The 21,347-nt window shown below is 39.1% G+C and overlaps 1 protein-coding gene across 1 annotated transcript in view; it reads right to left on the minus strand.

Annotated features, from left to right (window-relative positions):
- LOC145807738 (glucosidase 2 subunit beta-like) overlaps nucleotides 1-21,347 on the minus strand; it is a 48,741-nt gene that overhangs the window by 19,020 nt on the left and 8,374 nt on the right. The window contains exon 5 of the mRNA XM_082906486.1: nucleotides 8,538-8,734. Coding sequence (XP_082762612.1) covers nucleotides 8,538-8,734 — 197 coding nt within the window. The remainder of the gene's footprint in view (nucleotides 1-8,537; nucleotides 8,735-21,347) is intronic.

A 21,347-nucleotide genomic window follows, 5' to 3' on the forward strand; every position in this document is an offset into this window, starting at 1 on the left:
GGTGTAATCCGGACGAGTTTATCGGGGATCCTAAAGAGCCGCTTAAGGCAGATGAATGGCTCGAACAGACAACGAAGACGTTTGAGATGCTTGGCATCGAGGACGGAACACTGAAAGTGACCTTGGCATCCTTCCAACTGAAGGGAGATGCGGGTCAATGGTGGAAGTACGAGAAAGCTCGTGTTGGTGGTACTTGGGAGGCGTTTGTGAATGCTTTTCAGGAGAGGTTTTTATCAGCAGCAGCTAGGGAGAAGCTGAGGGATCAGTTTAGCCGGCTTAATCAGCAGGGCTTGTCAGTGGCCGAGTTTGAGGCTACTTTTACCAGTCTGTCTAGGTTTGCACCTGAACTGGTGGCGTCTGAGGAACGTCGTTGCTATGAGTTTGAGCGGAAGTTGAGGCGGGGCCTCAAGTTGAGAATTGGTGGGTCTTACATTCGAGAGTATAGACACCTGGTAGATGCTGCAGCTCATATGGAGCTTATGATGCAGGAGGAGGATGAGGGTCAGAGAGGCTCCAAGAGGAGCCAGGATAGTCAGAGTGATGGCAGGAGACAGAAGGGTAATAACCCTCAGCAGTCTCAGGGTGTTGTCTCTAGATCGACCTTTCCAGTGCCGAGTGTAGGCTCGGGGAGAGGCAGTCAGGGGGAATTCACTTGTTACAAGTGTGGCCAGCTGGGTCACAAGGTTTCGGTTTGCCCGCAGAAGGGTGGGGGTCAGAAAGCTGCTTCTTCTTCAGCTAGACCGCAGAGTCAAAGTTTGGGCAGGGGGCAGCTCTTGACTTGTTATCAGTGTGGACAACCTGGGCACATGAAGAGGTTTTGCCCACAGTTGAGTGCCACTTCGGGAGCGTCTGGTTCTAGGCAGACGCAGGGTTTTCAGCCAGCTCAGTCTGTGCAGGCCTCGAGGGCTAATCCGGGAGCTTCGTCATCCCAGTCTGTACAACAGTCTTTTGCTCCGAGAGGTGAGCAGGTAGACCAGGGGCCTACAGGGCGCGTGTATGCTGTTACCGCGCAGGATTTAGTACCGGCTCCATCAGTAGTGAGAGGTACTTTTCTGTTTTGCAACTCAGTTGCTAATGTGTTGATAGACACGAGTGCATCTCATTCTTTTGTATCTGCTGCATTTGCATCTGTTTTGGAATTGGAGTTAGCACAGTTAGCATCTCCTATTTGTGTGGTATCACCTTTGGGTGGTGAGTTGATTCTGAAACAGGGTGTTAGAGGATGTGATATAGAGGTCGCCGACTATAGGCTTCCTTTTCCGTTTGTTGTCATGCCCATGAAGGGTTTTGATGTTATTTTGGGTATGGACTGGTTATCGTCATACCGGGCTGTTATTGATTGCTACCGCCAGAGGGTTACATTGTGTACCTTGAGCGGGGAGTGGTTCCATTTCTTGGGAGACCGGGTTGGTAGTGTTTTGCCACCGGGGTATGATTCGCGAGGGCGAAGTGAGCTTAGTGGTCTACTTGCTAGCTTTGAGAGTAGTAAGTGTGATGAGACACTGATTGTATTGCCGAGGGTGGTTTGTGAGTATTCGGATGTTTTTCCCGAAAATCTTGTTAGTTTGCCACCTCACCGAGAGATAGAGTTCTCTATTGATTTAGTGCCTGGTACGGCGCCGATTTCTATGGCACCTTACCGTTTTGCTCCAGCAGAGTTGGTTGAGTTGAAAGTTCAGCTCCAGGAATTGCTCGATAAGGGCTTTGTTCGCCCTAGTGTTTCACCGTGGGGAGCACCGGCACTCTTTGTTAAAAAGAAAGATGGTGCCTTGAGATTGTGTATAGACTACCGGAAGTTGAATCGGGCTACGGTTAAGAATAAGTATCCTATGCCCCGTATAGATGATTTGTTTGACCAGTTGAAAGGTTCTCGTTGTTTCTCTAAGATAGACTTGAGATCGGGTTACCATCAGTTGAGGGTCAGGGAGGAAGATATTCCTAAGACGGCATTCCGTACGCGGTATGGCCATTACGAGTTTCTGGTGATGCCATTTGGGCTTACCAATGCACCGGCAGTCTTTATGGACTTGATGAACCGGATTTTCCGGGAGTTCTTAGACCGATTTGTGGTTGTTTTCGTGGACGATATCCTTATCTATTCGTCTTCTGAGGAGGAGCACGAGGCACACTTGAGAGTGGTGCTTGAGTTACTTAGAGCCCATAGGCTGTATGCCAAGTTTGGGAAGTGTGAGTTCTGGCTGGGGGAAGTCAAATTCTTAGGCCACGTGGTATCCGGGGAAGGGGTGTCTGTTGATACATCCAAGGTTGAGGCAGTGCAAGATTGGGCACAGCCTAAGAGTGTATTTGAGATCCGCAGTTTTCTGGGATTAGCTGGGTATTACCGTCGGTTTGTGAAAGATTTCTCCAGGTTGGCGTCACCGTTGACTAGACTGACTCGGAAGGGAGTCAAGTTTGTGTGGAGTGAGACTTGTGAAAAGTCGTTCCAAGAGCTGAAAGTTAGATTGACCACCGCTCCGGTGTTGATTATTCCGGAGAGAGGGTTGGGTTATGCGGTTTATTGTGATGCCTCACGAGAGGGTTTGGGTTGTGTGTTGATGCAGGAGGGGAAAGTGGTAGCTTATGGCTCACGTCAGTTGAAAATACACGAGAAGAATTACCCCACACACGACCTAGAGTTAGCAGCTGTGATCTTTGCCTTGAAAATCTGGAGGCACTACCTTTATGGTGAGAGGTTCGAGGTATTCTCGGATCACAAGAGTTTGAAGTATCTGTTTACACAGAGAGACTTGAATTTGAGGCAGAGGAGATGGATGGAGTTCATCGAGGATTATGATTTTGAGTTGCATTATCATCCGGGAAAGGCCAATGTTGTGGCTGATGCCCTTAGTAGGAAAACCATTAGTGATGTAGCTTGTATAGCCATCCGGGAATGGGAGATGTTGGGAGCACTTGGCGAGTTTGATTTGCTACTGGGCGAATCTGTTGAGGTTGCGGCCTTGTTTTCTGTAGTTGCGCAGCCTACACTTGTGATTAGAGTGTTAGAGGCACAGAGAGGTGACCTTGAGGTAGAATCCCTCCGAGAGAAGATCTCCAGTGGGAAAGTTGAGAAGGGTTTGACGGTGTATCCCGACCAGAGTGTGAGATACCGAGACCGTTTGTTTGTACCGAAGTCTTGCCGAGAGGAAGTACTCCGAGAGTTTCATCATTCGCGCCTTGCGGTGCATCCGGGAGGTACTAAGATGTATCAGGATTTGGGTCGCCAATTTTGGTGGCGGGGTATGAAGAGAGATGTGGCTGTTTTCGTATCGAAGTGCCTTACTTGCCAGCAAGTGAAGGCCGAGCATCAGAGGCCAGCGGGTTTGTTGCAACCCTTGCCTATTGCCGAGTGGAAGTGGGAGCATGTCACTATGGACTTCGTTGTAGGTCTTCCGAGGACTCAGCGGGGTAGTGATGCTATTTGGGTGGTTGTAGACCGGTTGACTAAGTCGACGCACTTTATTCCTATGCGCGTGAGAGATTCGGTAGATCATCTTGCCGACTTGTATATTCGGGACGTAGTGAGATTGCACGGGGTCCCAGTGACGATCGTCTCAGATAGAGATCCTCGTTTTACTGCTAGGTTGTGGCAGAGTTTGCAGAGTGCCTTGGGCACTAAGTTGACCTTTAGTACGGCTTATCATCCTCAGACTGATGGGCAGTCCGAGCGTACTATTCAGATCCTCGAGGATATGCTTCGGGGTTGTGTCCTGGACTTCAGTGGGACGTGGAAGAGGCACTTGCCATTGGTAGAGTTTGCCTACAACAACAGTTTTCAGTCTAGCATCGGTATGGCACCGTTTGAGGCCTTGTATGGCCGACCGTGTAGGTCTCCAGTTTGTTGGGCCGAGGTGGGTGATGCACCTTTGTTGGGTCCGGAGTTGGTTAGGGAGACGACGGAGAAAGTTGAGCTTATCCGTAGGAGGCTTGTTACAGCCCAGAGTCGGCAGAAATCTTATGCTGACCGTAGGAGGAGGCCTTTGGCGTTTGAGGTAGGTGATCATGTCTTTCTGAAGATATCACCTAGGCGAGGTCTGATGAGGTTTGGGAAGAGTGGGAAGTTATCCCCTCGGTTTATTGGTCCTTTTGAGATCCTTGAGAGGATTGGTGAGGTTGCTTATCGGTTAGCCTTACCGCCGCAGTTGTCCGGAGTACATGACGTGTTTCATGTGAGTATGCTTCGGAAGTATGAGCCAGATCCATCACATGTGTTGGATTGGACTGATTTAGAGGTAGATGAGGATGCCTCGTATGAGGAGAGACCGGTTCGGGTCTTGGATAGGCGGGATCGGGTCCTGCGTGGCAAGACCATTCCTTTGGTGAAAGTCTTGTGGAAACATCACGGAGTGGAGGAAGCCACTTGGGAACGTGAGTTGGAAGTCCGTGAGAAATATCCGGACTTGTTTGTTGATGTGTGATCTTGTATTTAAATTTTACGTTTTGTTGAACTTAAGAGCTTTTATATATGTCTTAAGTTGTGAAACATTGAAAATGTTTGGTTTATTGAAAGTATGTTTTGGAACTTGCCTCATATGGAAGTTGAATGTAACATTATATCTGTTGAATATATTGTTGAAATTGGAAGGATAGTGCATAATGTTGATGCATGTTGAAAGTACATATGTTGTTTACATATTGTGATATGTCTCTTGTTAAAGGGATGGGATGACCGATAATGGGTCGAATTGTTGACTGTTCAAGTGTAACACTGTTTAAAATGGAGGAAAGCTTGTTTTGCAACTTGTGCTTAATTTCGGGGGCGAAATTCTTTAAGGGGGGGAGGTTATAGCGATCTCGGGTTTACCCTTGTTGTACAGTGATCCGGACATGTGTCCGTGGATGTTGGTAGTTGTTTATTATCTTGTTTACATCCTTTCTTACTCTGTATTTGAGTTATAGGATGTGTTGGGCGGGTTGGTTTCAGGTTGGTTGAGTTTAGAAACCAAAACTAGTTGCCCAGATTTTTGGCCTGTCCGCTCGAGCGGAGGTGTTGGCGCTCGAGCGGGGAATACATTCATCCAGTATCTTGTTGTGCAGTGTTGTGAGCTCGAGCGTAGGGTTGGGAGCTCGAGCGGAGGTCTGGTTCTGCAAAAGTGCTGGGCGAGTGCATTCTGCGCTCGAGCGGGAGGTTGGCCGCTCGAGCGGAAGTCTGTGAGTGGCCGCTCGAGCGGGGTGTTTTACGCTCGAGCGGAGACCTGGGTTAAAGTCCCGAAATTGTGACTTTTCAAATCACTTTTTCACTTTCTCTTCTCTCTCTTACTTTTCCAAAATCACCATTGTTGAGCCTCTCACTCTAGACTCTACCTTCTCTCTAGGTTTTGATCTAGTAGGAGTGATTTACTCACCTTTGGCCTTTACAAAAAAAGTTGTTGATCGTCGAGGGCTTCATTTTAATCTGAAAATCTCGGGTTTTGGAGCACGTTGGGTTTTGTCGTCTTCTCCTTTGTGGCTTAAACTTCGAGGTAGGGATAACCTACTCCTCTCTATGGGTTTTGTCCTTAAATTTTGGTAATTTGAGATGTTGGGCTTGGTTTGGTAATTTGGTGAAAGTTTGGGACTTTTGCGTAATTTTACAAAAGTTGGGGTTTTATTTATAATAAACCTAAATGCATGTTTGGCATGGAAAATGGAATTAATGTTGAATCATTGATGAAAATGGGACCTAAGGGTTGAAATGTTAATTATGGGAATTGACCTAATTACATTGTTTAATTAATTGGGATAATTAATTGAGAGGAATGAAGAAATGAAATGTTGATTGAATATCCATTTGTGCATTTATTTTCTGTTTTAGAAATAACTGCTTTGGGCTATCGGTGGAGGATAGTCGAGATTGTTGTAGACAATGCATGATGATTAGGTAAATGGAAACTAATCAATGGAATGTGTCATGGAACTTGACGGTTGATAGAATACATTAATTGTGTGTATTGTGTGATTGTATATAGAACCAATGTGTTTATATACGTTATGTGTAGAGGAGGAGATAGGGGATGTACTCCGCGGTTTAGGGGAAGATAGGGGATGTACCTCTAAACCGGATAGGTATTGGGAGGAGATAGGGGATGAACTCCGTAGACAGAGCTCATATGCTTGTCTAGAGAAGTGAAGATAGAGCTCATATGCTTATCTTTGTGAAGTGAAGTGTGGATACAGCTTGTATGCTTATCTGTGGATATTGTTGATATACATATCTGTTGTAGAGTGTGGATACAGCTTGTATGCTTATCTGTGGATATTGTTGATATACATATCTGTTGAGAATGTGGATATAGCTTTTATGCTTATCTGAATGTGAGATATAGTTTTTATACATATCTGTGGAAATGATGATAGAGCTAGCATGCTTATCTGTTGAAAAAGGGAAAATGAAAAGTAATTGGGACTTGTAAGTCGTTGACATAAATATGAAATTTATGTGATTGTATCAGTGTTGACCAACTATCAATTGCTAATGTTTTAGTCATTATCCATGGTTGGTTTAGTGTATTTCTACTGGGCTGTGGCTCACCCTATATGGGAATATCATTTTCAGGTACAGGAAGCATGCCACCTCCAAGGACATAGCTGGGAGGCTTGTGGCGGGCATAGTTTTGTCGTTTTACTTTGATGTATTACATGTAATTTCAAGCCAAGGGCTTAATGTGTAAACGAGTTAGAACTCTTTGTTGTAACCAAGTGTTAACTTGGAAAGCTGTAAGCCCGTAGGGCATTTTGTTATGAGGTTAAACATGTAATACTTATGTCTTGGAATTCTAATGAATAAAAGGAATGCGGTTAGTTTAAATGTTAATGCATGTCTTATCTGATGGGTTATTGTTATTATTTTGAGGGCGTTACAATGATAATGTATTCCATCAACATAAGGAAAAGTAAAAGTCTCTGTTTCGGTTGGTCAAGAGGCTAAGGGAGTGGTAGTTGACATTGGTTCTAATAGGCTTAGTTTAACCTTGTTAAAGATAGATGAATCCTCCCAAGGAGACGAGCAATATGTAATAAAAAAAAATAAAAAAAATAAAAAGAAAGAAAGAAAAAGATTTGATACCTTCCAAGGAGACAAGCAATATGTAAAAAAACGATTTGATATAACGTAGTTTGAGATGCACTTTCTACTGCAGCAAGGTATTCTTTGATGTGAGATTAAATAGTTACAACTAGAATTACTGCCATGATTGGCAGCCACTAAGATCTTGTTTATTCGGCAATGTTAAGGATGGACTCCAATGTTCTTAGGGGTTTGTCATTTAGTGGGCACCTGTTAGCACCTTCTACTTGAAGGCTGCATGGTTGGCATTGGCAACACCTTGTGCCCATGACCAACCAAGACCAAGGCATGAGGGAGGCATGCCAAGACAGCAAGGTAAAATGTTGTCCAAGTGCTGAGGCAGCAGCACAACCCTTGGCCAAAGTATGTGCAGCCGTTGCACAGATGCAAGGCATTAACATGACCCGAATGTGGGCTGCAGCATGCTTGGGGGTTAAATGCAATCAGTAGGCAAAACTTGGTCTGGAGGCTAAGACAACCAAATTCGTGGCTGACTTGATGAGGCAAACAAACATGGCAGTTACTAGCAGTTATGCATGTCAGTTGGCAGCAGTTATCCATGATGGGCAAAGACAAGGCAAGTCTGGACACCTGGAACCAAGCCTGAAACATAGCAGCAGTTAAGAGCAATTATGCTCCAGAAATGTTCCTAAGTCCCTAGGCAGTTGGGGGTGTCAACTGCCATGCCACTTGGCATGCTTTCCTTGTAATGTTGGTTGTGGGTTGAAACTGATTGTAAGCCTATTTAGGCATAAGCCATGGAACTCGAAAATTAACTAAGTGTTTTGTAAGAGTTCCATAGGCATCCTTTGTATTGTTGGTGCAATCAATAAAGGTTGGGATTTTTCCTGTAATTACTTGCTGCCTATTCTTACTTGTTATAACACTCTGTGTGTGTGTGTGTATTCATACTTGGCTGAGACTAAGTGTCCAACTTAGTGCCATTACAGGCTGGAATTTTTGAAACGAAAAGTGACCCTGTAACAGCACCTATGGAGGAGAGAATTTTGGGTGGACTTGGCAAGTAAAGTGAGTAGCTAGTGTTTCCATGGTATACTTTTGTTTCATTTCTATGGAAATGAGGAAGCATTTGTTGGGCCGCTCTACCTTCATGTAGCGCATCTGGAGATGTGATTATTAGGGATGAGAGTAGTATTTGGAAGTGAAGTTAATGGGAATTTTCAGTCTGTTAAATTGAAGAATTGTGACAACGACGAGTGAAGTTAAAAGGGGTTTATGGTCAGAAAAGTCAATGGGGAAAGATTCACTAGAAATCTGAGAGATTTTGATGACTTCAAAGAGTATGATTTGATTAATCCTCCTTGGTCAAATGCCAGGTCTAGCTGGTGAAATCGCCAGGAAAGTTTGGTATGTAATAGGTTGGATAGTTTTTTTATCTTCTTATTGTCTACACAAATACGTATAGATGCACACATACATATTTATATGTCGGGCTGCACTTCAGGCACCAAAATTAACCAAGAACCAGTCTAACCTGATCCGAAGAAGAGTCCTCCAGTAGCCCAGTGTTATCAGGATTAGTACTTTCTTCAGGATTTCCTTGGCTGGAAGTTTCTTCCACAGCTTTGCTTTTCTCCCCTTTTGCTTCCTCAGCTGCTTTCTTTTCCTTCTCTTCTTTTTCTTTCTGCAATCGTTCTTTCTCCTCTGCTTTTTCTATCTGTTCCTTACGCTCTACAAGGATGAAACAAAGGTCAATGATATGAAAGCAAGCCTCATATTATTTCAATAATAATAATAAAAGAAGATAAAAACTAAGTCATCAACCACTTGCTCGACCATTCATTTACTTTGAAAATGGATTAAGAAATTATTTGTTTGTTGGATTTTGCAGAAATGAGCAGTAAATCTGACGTCTAATTAGTTTTGGGTTTCAGCCTTAATCCAAGTCTTATTTGGTCCATCTTTAATTGAAAGCTCCAAACAACTACATAATTCCTAAAAGCAATGAGCAAAAAATTAATGTAGGGGCAGTAGGGCTGCAGTTGACGTCTATATCTAAGGCTGAATTATATCCAGATTTGGTGGCCAAAGCTCCATAAAAATCTAAGGGTGTTAGAGTTTGTATGGGAAAACTTATCAGGCTCCATAAAATCTAAGGCTGAGTTTGGTCCATCTTTAAAGCCCTACTAGGGCAAGAAAAGAGCAAGTTTGCAGCACTGATAACGGGCTGTGACCAGTAACAAGAACTAAGTTTGGTATATTTGGGGTAGGGGTGTTCAAAAAATCCGAATAGCCCGCGAACCCGGTCCGACCCCGTCCAACCTGACTATGATATAGGCAGTTTCGCCCAATAGCCCGGTCGGCTGCGGGTGTGAATTTTAATTTTTTGTGATTTTTGGTCAGAGGTCAGGCTTAACATTAATGGATCTGCCTAAATCGACCCGACCGAATTATATATATATATATACAATTTTGTTGTTGTGTTAGATTTACTTGTCTAGGGAAATTAACCAAGCAAAGACCTACTCTCTCTGTCTTCGAAAATTACACAAACTGCGTAGACTTTTATTTTCCCAAGAACTTTTAGCTTCCCAAGAGAGAACTTGCCTCTTCCCAATCGAAGATTTGACCTTTCACTTTAACCCTCTTGTCACCTCAATTCTGACGCCTTCTCCCCTCTCTCTCCTCTCTTTCTCTCAAACCTCTCATCTCCTCTCCTCTCTCACCTACCCACCATCTCATCTCCCCCTCCCTCTCTCTCTCCTTTCAGAAACAAATCCATCTATTACTCTCCATCTCTTCTTCTCTATCTTCTCCCTAACCTCTTTCTATAGATGATGTGGCAACGGTGCTAGCAACGATGAGCGATGGCAGTGGTGGTGGTTGCGGCTGCGATGAGCAATGGCAAGGGCGGTGGTGACGATCAATGATTGCGATCCCTCTCTTGCTTTTTCCATATTCTGTCCTTAATTTTCATTCTAATTGTAAGAAATATATGTATATGTTTATATGGGTGTTAAGTTTGTTATTTTGAAAGTTTAATTCCATTTTTCATACTATTTTCTTCACTCCTATCGGATTTTCGAAATCAACCAAACCGAATTCTTTGATTCGGTCGATTTTGAACTCTAGTTCGGTCGTTGATGGGTGACTGATTCTCTAACTTGAAGGTGTCAGTTCAACTGACGGGCCAAGGATAAACCTGAGCCGAACCAATCCATGAACGCCCTAATTTTGGGCACTACCGATGAAGGGGAAAAAGGAGAATGTATTACAATTGTTTAATAAAGTTTATCAATGGGAAACTATGAGTATTCAGATCCACATCTGGGCTTCAAAGGCTTAAAAGTGAAGGGAAAAAAAAAATATAAAGCCACACTAATGATTAGAATTGTATCACTCTCTCCCACAAAAGCTTCAAATGCTTCACCAATTTTTTTAAAACATGTTGTGTATTGAATAGAAAGCATTGCGCAGTTACATACCAAATTTCAAGCCTACAATGAGACTTAACTCCCTATTTAGACACTGAGGGATCTGCCTTCTAAAACTCTACTTGATACAACCAAAAATGATACCATTTTCTCCTCTTCAGAAGAAAAATCTGGACAATTTGCTTTCAATACTGAGAATGTTTAACATGTTTTCAGGACTAGAGATTAGGACTTGAATAAAAGCAACAGTCAGTATTAATTTCCAGCATGATAGTTTAGTAAGGTTGGATTTAAGGTTGTTTCAATGAGTCGTTGCCTTCAAAGTATTTAGGGTTTCCTATAGGGGTAAACATAGAACTCACTCCTCTTGAGGTCCAACTACTGAGAAGATTGGTAGAAGATTGGAGGGCTAGAAGACGGCATTGATTTCTAGGGGAGGGAGCTATACGTTAATTCAGTTAGTTTTGTCAAGTTTTCCAATTTATAATCGGTCAATGTTTAAGATCCCAATGCCGGTGGTAAATAAGATTGAGAAGATCTATGAAGCACGGATACTTCAAGTAGCGTGGCATATCTATATCATATCCGTATCGGATACCGATACTCCTTGGATACTCAAAGATATTTCTTAATTAATTTTTCATTAATTTTGGAGCATTGGATACTTAATTTTCAAGTATTGGATACTTCAAGTCACGTATTACTTGTTTTACGAAATTAGAATTGTAGCAAGGATACTTAATTTTTGAGTATTGGATACTCCAAGTCACGTATTACTTGTTTTACGAAATTAGAATTGTAGCATTTCTTGCATAGTATTATAATATAATATAATTACAAAGACAAATATAAGAATATTTTCTAATACTTTTAGTTCTTTGATATGAAGAACATAGTGAGTTAAATAATAGAATTTGTCAAATTGATGTATCTTAATTGTTTCATGCATGTCCCCAATAAATACACAGAAAGTAAGGATTAACAGGAAAATATAATAATATTAAACAAATAAGAAAGTAAACTTGAATACAACATTTTTTACAAATGCCAAAAGGAAAAGCACAGGGATAAGTTGTGGATTGTTCTATTATTGTAATATAAACATATTAGACTTGATATTGAAATGAAATATTTGCAAGACCTATTCAAAATTTAAAAGGTAAACAAACTACTAGCTTAAATTAATAGCTAATTCTTAAATATTAGCATTTTGCATTATAAAATTACATTGTGATTTTTCAACATTCTTTAGCATATGTAACTCATTACTAATAATTTTAAAAAATATATTTTTTACAAATGTTTCCTAGTCATACCCCTATCCTATTTTTTTAAGTTTTGTCGTATCGTCATATCCGTATCCATGCTTCCTAGGAGAAGATGATTAGGGATTCTGGTGAACGGGAAAATTTGAACTTCTATTTAATTGTATTAGAGGCCCTGAGTCGTTAATTAATTCCTATTAATTCTTGTTTAATTAAAAATAACTACGCAAGTTAGTTAATCGGTATGCATGAACGACTTTCCGTTTAGACTTGAGATTGGAGAGATGGACTCTCTAAGACCGGTAGACAACTTTTTTGTGTTAAGAACATTAATATCTAATATTTTATTATTAATCTAGATTAAGATTATTTAACTGTGTATTAGGGCTTATCAAATTGCATAATTGCACAAAAGGGCTTGGAGATTTGAATTTGGGGGCTAGAAAACAATTTTTCAAAACTCCACCTACCACGATAAAATGCAGAATTTTCAGCAAATGACACTCTCTCTCATCACGTGTTGGACTTTCCTTTTTGGGAGGCTACATTCTCTTAAGCATTCTTACACATTGTTTTAACCATGTGTCTTTAACTAATGAGGTAATTTCTACCCTAATAGTTGTGCTAGCTGCATTTATACAAGTTTAAGTGTTATATGATCATGGTGATTAGTTGGAAGAATAAAATGGATGGTTGGGATTGCTTGATGTAGTCTTGGGCAATATAGACCCTTGGATTAATCTTTGCTCAAAACCTAATTGAGGAAGATATGATACAAGGCCTTGGTAGTCTTTTTAGAGAAAGGAAAACATAACAAGAACACCCACAACCATCAGCCCCCTAAGTCGTGGGTCACCCCCTCCCTGATGCGGGATGATTAGGGACAGCCACAACAGTGGATTTGGGGGCTCATTTAATTGGATTTTATAGCTAAAATTGCAATAAAAATAGGGTGAATTACACTAATAGTCCCTATAGTTTGGAACTTGTGTCACTTTGGTCCCTGATTTTTCAATTGTGACACATTTGACCTTGAATTTTGAATCTTGTTCCAAATAAAGACAATTGAAGATATCATTAGATTTTTCAAGGGTAAAATAGTCAATTTGATAAAATATAAACTAATTTGACCAAAATATATGTCAAACAAATATTTTTAAATTTTTAAAAATTATTTCTATCCACTAAAAATAAAATTATGTAAAATTGATAAATCTTTTAAACATTTATTTATTTATTTTACCAAATTAATTTTTATTATGTGTTTGAATGATGATCATGTAAAATTAATTTTAAAAAATTAATCATGTAATTTTTATTAATTTTTATCAATTTTACACAATTTTATCATTGGTGGATAAAAATAATTTTTAAAAAATTAAAAATATTTTTTTGACATTTATTTTTGTCAAATTAGTTTATTTTTTATTAAATTGACGATTTTGCTCTTGAAATTAAACAATGATATATTCAATTGTCCTTATTTGGAACAAGATTCAAAATTTATGGTCAAATGTGCCACAATTGAAAAGTCAGGAACCAAGTGACACAGGCCCCAAACTATAGGGACTATTTGTGTAATTTGCCCATAAAAATATGAGGGACAAGTAGGGTTTGTTTACGGTAATCAATGGGTAAGAGTTTAAGCATGAAAAGATAAGATTTTGGCACTATTTAGGGGCTGTGAACAGTATCCATGAACAGTGTTTTGACTGTTAAAATGTGCAGAAAATACAAGAGGGGAAGAAGGAGAAAAAGAAGATAGATCTAAGAATCACTCCTAGAATTCCTTAGGCATAGGGTTAGGATTGCATCACACAAACCCAAAGAGGCTTCAAAACTCTCAAATTCTTTAAATTATCAACTCTATTGAATTAAAAGCATTACATGACTTTTTATAGACTTTAGAGACTTTCTAAATCAACTAGAACCAAAAAATGAAACTATCACAATACCAATTTAAGACCGAATAAGAAACATAAATAAAAACTAATTAAATAACTTGACCCATAAGACAACCCATGGGCAACCTTTACGGCCCATGTTAACAAATATAAAATTATCAAAATACCCCTAAGCTTAAAATCCTAGAAAACATAAATATAATTATAAAATAAGAGACTAATAATACTAGAAACATAATTATAGAAGATTTCTATCAGCTTTTCTATGAAATCATGCCGATGTCCAAATATCATCGCTTCTTTAAATTTAGTCTTCCTTGAGCTTCTTATACTCTTCATCACTCCCTCTCCCATATTTGAATTTTTGACCTAAAACTCCGTTGTTGGAGCTTGTTGAGCTTGCCTTAATCTTCCTCCATAAGATCTAAGGCATGGTTTGTGTGATAGTGAGCTTAGAGGGTTCCTTAAGAGTGTTTTTGAGAGCTTGGAAGTGAGATCTTGAAGCCATTGTTGGACTTATAATTAACAATTTAATCCAAAGACAATAGATCTACATTACTTCTTGTCTTTGTAAATGTCATGAGGAGTCCACTGCAGATTTGCTTATTCATTGTGATTTGGCTAGAAACCTGTGGAGTTTGGTTTTGGCTTTATTTGGGATGGACTGGTGTTTCATGTAGACGTGGCGGACATTATATTTGGTTGGTGGCTATGAAGCATGGATATCCCAAAAAAGGCCCCATATCCTACGAGTATCGGATACGTATTGGATATGGATGCGCATCCTATACAACGGGATAAGCATCGGGCACAGCAAATATCTGATTTATTTTTTTATTTTTTCTAATTTCGAATACGGGAGGTAGGGCTACAAACAAGCCGAGCCGAGCTAAGCTTTGAGTGTTCGGGCTTGTTTATTAAGAATTAGTCGAGAGCTAAAGCTCAAGCTAGAGCTCAAGAGCTCGAGCACAAATCGAGCTTAAATAATCAAGCTCGAGCTTAGCTCGTCAAATATTTGACAAACTCGAGCTCGCTGAATTACATAAACGAGCCAAGATCAAGCTCAAACTCGAGCTTGGAAAAAAAATTAAACTTATATTAATTAACTTATTAAGATAAAAAATAGAAAATTATGAGCAAAATATACGAGAATACTTATATTAATAATAAATTTTATCAATCAAATATATAAATTTACACAAACACCAAACACAAATAGAAAAATAAAATAAATTATTAAAAAAAATTTTGATATGTTATTAAAAGTAAATATTAATTTATTTCCTTTATGTTCACAAACCTTATCAAGCCGAGCTTGGGACTACTCGAGCTCGGATCGATTAATAAACGATCCTAAAAATCGAGCTCAAGCTCGTTCATTTAATAAATGAGACAAGCTTAAACGAGCTTTAAACGAGCCGAGCTTGAGTTGTTCATGAATAGCTTGGTTTGTTTGCAGCCTTAACGAGAGGAATACGCCCAATACATATCCAATTTATCTTTTTCCTATATTTTTTCTTATTATTTTATTTTTTATATTTTAATACACTAAATAAGTATCCAATTTTTTTTTTTTTTTATATTTTAATTTTTCAAAAGTCAATGCTTCCTCCCTCTTTCTCCCACTCTCTCCATCTATTTATATGTCTCTCTTCAAATTCTATAGGGCTAGCATTGTCATTGATTTATTCCCCCTATCATAGACCAATTTCTGCTTTGTTAACCTTTCTACGAGGGTTACTCGTGTTAATTTGGAGGGGAAAAAAACCATTGTTCACATTGTTTCTATTTTTTAATTTGTTTCTATTCTTTTTTTATTTTGGATATTATACTTGGGGTAATTGGTTTCGTTGCTCAATTTTGTTATCTTTATTGTTGTTCTTAAAATCTCCTTAAGTGTTTGATTCAATCCTCTGTTATTGTTTGTTGTTAATTTTTTGTCAGTTTGCCTAGCTGTTAATTGATTGCTCTTTGATGGAATCTTCGATGAATATAAAAATTAAAATTCTTTTTATGATATTAAGAAATTTAATATTAGAAATTTTATAAATGTACTCTTGCATTGGTTTTTTTTTATATACATACTACATTACTAAAAATTATAAAAATCATTTTATTTTACAAATGTATCCTCGTTGTACCCATACCCTATTTTTTTAAGTTTTGTCGTATTGTCATATCCTTATCGTATCATATCTGCATCCTATATTTGTCTCTGTATACATGCTTCGTAGGTTAGTGGAGAGGCAAGGTGGAGAAGCAAAGTCAGGCTTCGTAGGCAGCCCATTGTGCTTGATGTGTCTTATATGGAGGCATAACAGCAAAACCTTCCAAGAAGTAGAATGGCCTTTATATAAACTTAAGAACACTTCTTCAGCTAGTTTGCGTAGTTGGTTAGTGGGGGACATTATACTGTCGAACCTGGATGAATTTGTGGATTTTTTGGATTCCTCTCGTTTTCATAATATCATAGCTTACCTTATGTATTTCGGTCAAACCCCTTCTGGTGCCTCTTTTAATCAAATGCACTATTACTCATCAAATATTTGTGTATATATATAAGTAATTTAGTTAGTGTTAGATGTGTTTTAGATTGGTTTACTCAGTAAGAGTATTTTGGTCATGTGTATTGTAATGCTAGTAATATAATGCAAGCTACCATGCATAGTTTCAATATTGGAAACTCTAACCTTCTTTTCCATTTCTCTGTTCCGTCTTTCTTTTCTTTCTAACTTTAATACATATTGACAATTCAACTTGGTATCAAAGTGAACCAAATTTATTCTTCACGGATTCAAATTAGAGGAAAATATTTGGAGCAATGTTTTGAAAACTGGACCGGTGAGCAGCGAACTGGGAAAGGGACTAGGTGGACAGGTCACCGGTTCAACTGTCGGGTCAAAGTGGTCGAACCGTGACGTCATAATTAATATTATATAATTATAAATTATAAATAAATAAAAATATATATATAAATACTCAAATAAAAATAAAAATTGTTGCATAGTATTTATTAATAATATTTAATAAAGTCATAATTGATAAGAAAAAGTCACTTGTTTTAAAGAAATTAAATTTTTTTGACATTCCCTCCAAACAAATTGATTGAATGCTAGATTTAATTTTGGAGGGAAATAAATTTTCAACTCTCCCTCCAATCAATATGATTCAAATAATTTGATTGAATCCCATATAGAATTTTGTAGGTTCTCTTTGAAAAATCTTTTCCTATAAACAGCAATAGACTTTCATAATCTCCCCAATCTTCAATGAGACTCCTCCTCATGAGAGGAGACTCTTGAAGTAAGATTTTTTAGTCAAAATTTTGAAATATATTTATATATATATACATATATAATATAAGAAAGAAAGAAAGAAAGAAAAGAAAAGAAGAAAAATACAAAATAATAATAATAATAATAAAAGGTTTTCCAACCGCCGGTCAATTCAAACCGGTACCGGGTCACTGGTTTTCTCGGTTCTACCGGTTTTGACAATCTAGGCTAATTTTCAAACTAGTCCAGTTTTGAGGGTTCTTCCGCACCGGAACTAGGCCTGGGTCCCAGTTCAACTGGCCCAACCGGCTGGTCCGGTCCGGGTTTTAAATCATTGATTTGGAGACTGCTAGACTAAATTGGGAGGCTGAATCAAGGCTGATGTCATCATCAAATTCCTGACATCATGCTGACGTTGTCGTCCAAAAAAATTAGAAAAAAAAAAAACTCATTCTTATTCCTCTTTAAACTATGATTTGTGTGGTGACTGTTCTGAAATTGTTTGAGGCCATATAGTAAGGTTTTCGATTTTACCTATTTTCAGATTTAGTCTGACTTTGATTTGTCTGAAATCAATGGACCATACCTCTTCCACAAGTGCCAATATAGGGGTCTAATGCATATTCTCGGTTGTTGCGCTCCTCATTGGGACAGACTTCTCTGCCTAGTTCTTCCACCACCTCTTTGGTTTCTACTAGTGGAAACCATAATAGTTCACATGGTGGTTATCTTGATAGTGGTAGCAATACTTATGGTTATCGTGGTGGAGGCGGGCAGATTTCATGGTTGGAGTGGCAGTAGCTCAGTTGGTGGTTTTTGTGGTGGTACTTCTCATGGGTGAGATCGTACTGGTGGTTGAGGTGACATGAAATGTGATTATTGTACTACCCTTAACCATACTGAACCTTTTTGTTAGGTCAAGTATGATAAGACTGATCATGAGCATGCAGTGGCAAACAACACCCAGCCACAACCACAGCCCCATCACGTGATACACATCTTTTGGTTCTGATTCTTGTGACACCCTTACTACTCATATGAGTGAGCTTGTTCAGACATTGTCGATTGCTCTTCCCTCATCTTCCACCACTACCTTAGCCCATTCAAGTAATGTCACACGTGTAAATAGTTCAGTTCCATCCTTGGTTCTTGATTCCAAATTCAACTCCCATATGTCTGGTACATCCTCTCTTTTCTCTAAGTTAATTCTTGTTATTAGCAAATGGGTCCTCTTGACCAATCCTTGGTAAAGTTGTTCTCCGTCCCACTACTTCTTCTGTCTTTACCCTCTAGTCTCTACATGCCTATTTTTTTTTTTTTTCAATTTACTTTTTGTTAGTCAATTAACTAGGGACTTAAGTGTTCCATCACCTTTACTCCTACTTGTTTCTTTCAAGACCTCCAGACCCATAAGAGGATTCGTTTGGGGCATGAGAAGGATGGCATGTATTACTTGGACATTGATAGTTATGTTTCTCTCGCTTCGCCTGCATTGAGCTCTACTATCTCTCCACTTTAGTGGAATTTCAGTTTGGGTCATCTGTGTTTGGCAAAACTCAAGCTTGTGGTTCCTGCATTGAATCGTGTGTCTAGTGTATAGTGTGAAGCAGGTCAACTAGGCAAGCATCTTAGTAGCTCCTTTCCTAGTAGTAGTTTTAGTCGTCAATCTGAATCCTTTGATATTGTTCACATGGATATTTGGGGTCCAGTTCATACTACGAGTGTGACTAGTTTTCATTTTTATTATCTTTGTGGATGATTATACTTGTATAACATGATTTTTTTTTTTTATGAGAAAACAGCTATAATCACTTTATGTTATTTCAAGATTTTATAATGAGATTGTTCCTCAATTTGGCATATTAAGATTTTTCATTCTGATGACGCTCTCGAGCATACTCAGTTTGTCATTTATTTCTTTTGTGCTACTTGTGGTATCATACATCAAACCACTTGCACCATACTTCTTAGCAAAATGGAGTAGCTGAGCGGAAACACCGTTTGTTGGATGTTGCTCGTACTCTGTTATTTAATATGCAGGTACCCAAACAGGTTTGGAGTGATGCAATCCTTACTTCATGTTACCTTATCAATCGTATGCCATCTGCAATTTGCAGCATCAATCGCCTTTTCACTTTTATATCCTTATAAATTTTTTGTTTCTCTTACTCGTGTGTTTGGTTGTGTTACCTTTGCTCATATTCTTGATCTAGGTCATGATAAGCTCTCCCCTCGGGCTTGTGTGTTTTTCTAGGATATTCCCGTACCCAGAAAGGGCATTGTTATTATCATCCTTAGTCCAAGAAGTATTATGTAAGTGCTGTAGTTACCCTTTTTAAATCCACACATTTCTTTTTTTCCTCTGGTTACTGTTTAATCCACACAATTCTTTAGTACTCAAGTTACCTTAGTCCAGGAAGTATTTTCTAGGACCGAACACATTCCTTTTTTGTTGTTGTGAGGGGGAGCCTACCTTACTGATGCCATTGGAATCCTTTTTCGCTCCTCTCAAGCGCGTGTCCGATTCTTCACTTGATTTTCCCTTACAAGTTTATCTACGTTCCCATGGCCGCAAGATGGTTCCTTACGTTCTCGCTAGTCGCTCTTGGCCCTTATACCAACTTGATATTAAAATTGCCCTTCTTCGTAGTGATCTTTAGGAAGAGGTATATATAGCACAACCATCGGGCAATGTTATTCCAAGTAGTAAGCATCTTGCATGAATCGCATAAAGCATTATGAGCATGTTTGGCACGAAAGAACGGAACGAAGTGTGAATGGAATGAGAGTGAGAATGGAATACAAAGTGGAAGAGAATGGAATGGAATGTCCATTCTCATTCCATTGTTTGGCTACCAATATGGAATGACGTAGGAATAGAATGATAATTGTCATTCTCATGTTTGGTTATGCCTGTTAAACTAATGGAATGAAATAAGTTTTCATTTGTTTATTTATTTATTTATTTATTTATTTATTTATTTTAATAAGCTAGTAACAAATAAGTTAAAATTTCATATAGATCATAATAGTGTTAATAGTTATGGAAGTGATGGTGTGAGTTGTGGTAGTAGTGGTGGTGATAGCAGTGGTAGTAGGACGATGGTGGTGGTGGTGGCAAGTCGCTATGGCATTGGTCGTGTTGTAGTAATTGTGACGACAGTGGTGCTGGTGGCGGATGGTGATAGTAGAGTGGTGGTTCTCTCAATGGCGGTGGTGGGGTGATTTTTGTGAAAGTGGTGATAGTGGTGGTAAGGTAGTTGTTGTGGTGGCGGAAGCAATGGTGGTGGTGGTAGGGGTGGTAGTAAGTGGTTCTAGTAATGGGGGCGGTGGTGGTGTGGTGGTTGTGGACGTGGCGGTGGTGGTGATGACAATGACGATAGTAGGGTAGTGTGGTGGTAGTGATAATGCGGTGGCGGTGATGTGGTAGTTGTGGTAGCGATGATTGTAGTTATGGCTGTTGTGGTGGTGGTGGTGGTGATAATGTGGTTGTTGTGGTGGCAGTGGTGGTGGTAGCAGTAGTGGAAGGGAGTGGTAGCAGAAGAGAATAATTGTGGTATGCTAATTGATAATGTTTTATGATGATTCTATGATGAAATGGAATGGCTATTCCTTAGGTTAGAGGAAGGAATAAGCATTCTCACATTTTATTGGAGTAGCCATTCCATTGGAATGAAAATTCCTCCTTGGATAATTTGTACCAAACAAAGGAAAGGGAATGAAAATCTACAATGGGCATTTCATTCCAGCCCTTTGCATCGTACCAAACTACTCTATATAATCTTAGGCAATCTCCTCATGTTTGGTTTGATCGATTCAGTGCAATTTTTGAATACGGCTTTCATCGCTCTACATTTGATCACTAGGTCTTCATTCATCAGTCCCAAACTAAAACCATTGTATTGACTGTCTACATACCAAACTACTCTATATAATCTTAGGCAATCTCCTCATGCTTGCTTTGATCGATTCAGTGCAATTTTTGAATACGGCTTTCATCGCTCTACATTTGATCACTAGGTCTTCATTCATCAGTCCCAAACTAAAACCATTGTATTGACTGTCTACATGAATGATATCATTATTTCAGGTGATGATTCTCATGGCATTGATAATCTCAAGAAGCACTTGGGTAAACATTTTCATACTAAAGATTTGGGTCTTCTGCGCTACATTCTTAAGATTGAGGTTGCTCATTCATCCAAGGGTATTTATTTGTCTCAACAAAAGTAAGTGGTCGGACTCTTGTCTGATACTAATCTTTTGGGTGTTCATTATGTGGATACTACCATGAATTCTACTATTTAGACAGTGATACAGATCCCCTCCAGCATGTAGGTCATTATCACTAACTGATTGGGAAATTGATCTTTTTTCTTGTTACTCTTCCTGACATTACATATGTTGTTGGTTCGTTAGTCAACATATGCATGCTCCTCATAACCCCCGCTTTGAGGTTGTTTGTC

The sequence above is a fragment of the Camellia sinensis genome, chromosome 14 (genome assembly GCF_055761805.1).
Source record: "Camellia sinensis isolate YWXY chromosome 14, ASM5576180v1, whole genome shotgun sequence".
NCBI classification, from domain to species: domain Eukaryota; kingdom Viridiplantae; phylum Streptophyta; class Magnoliopsida; order Ericales; family Theaceae; genus Camellia; species Camellia sinensis.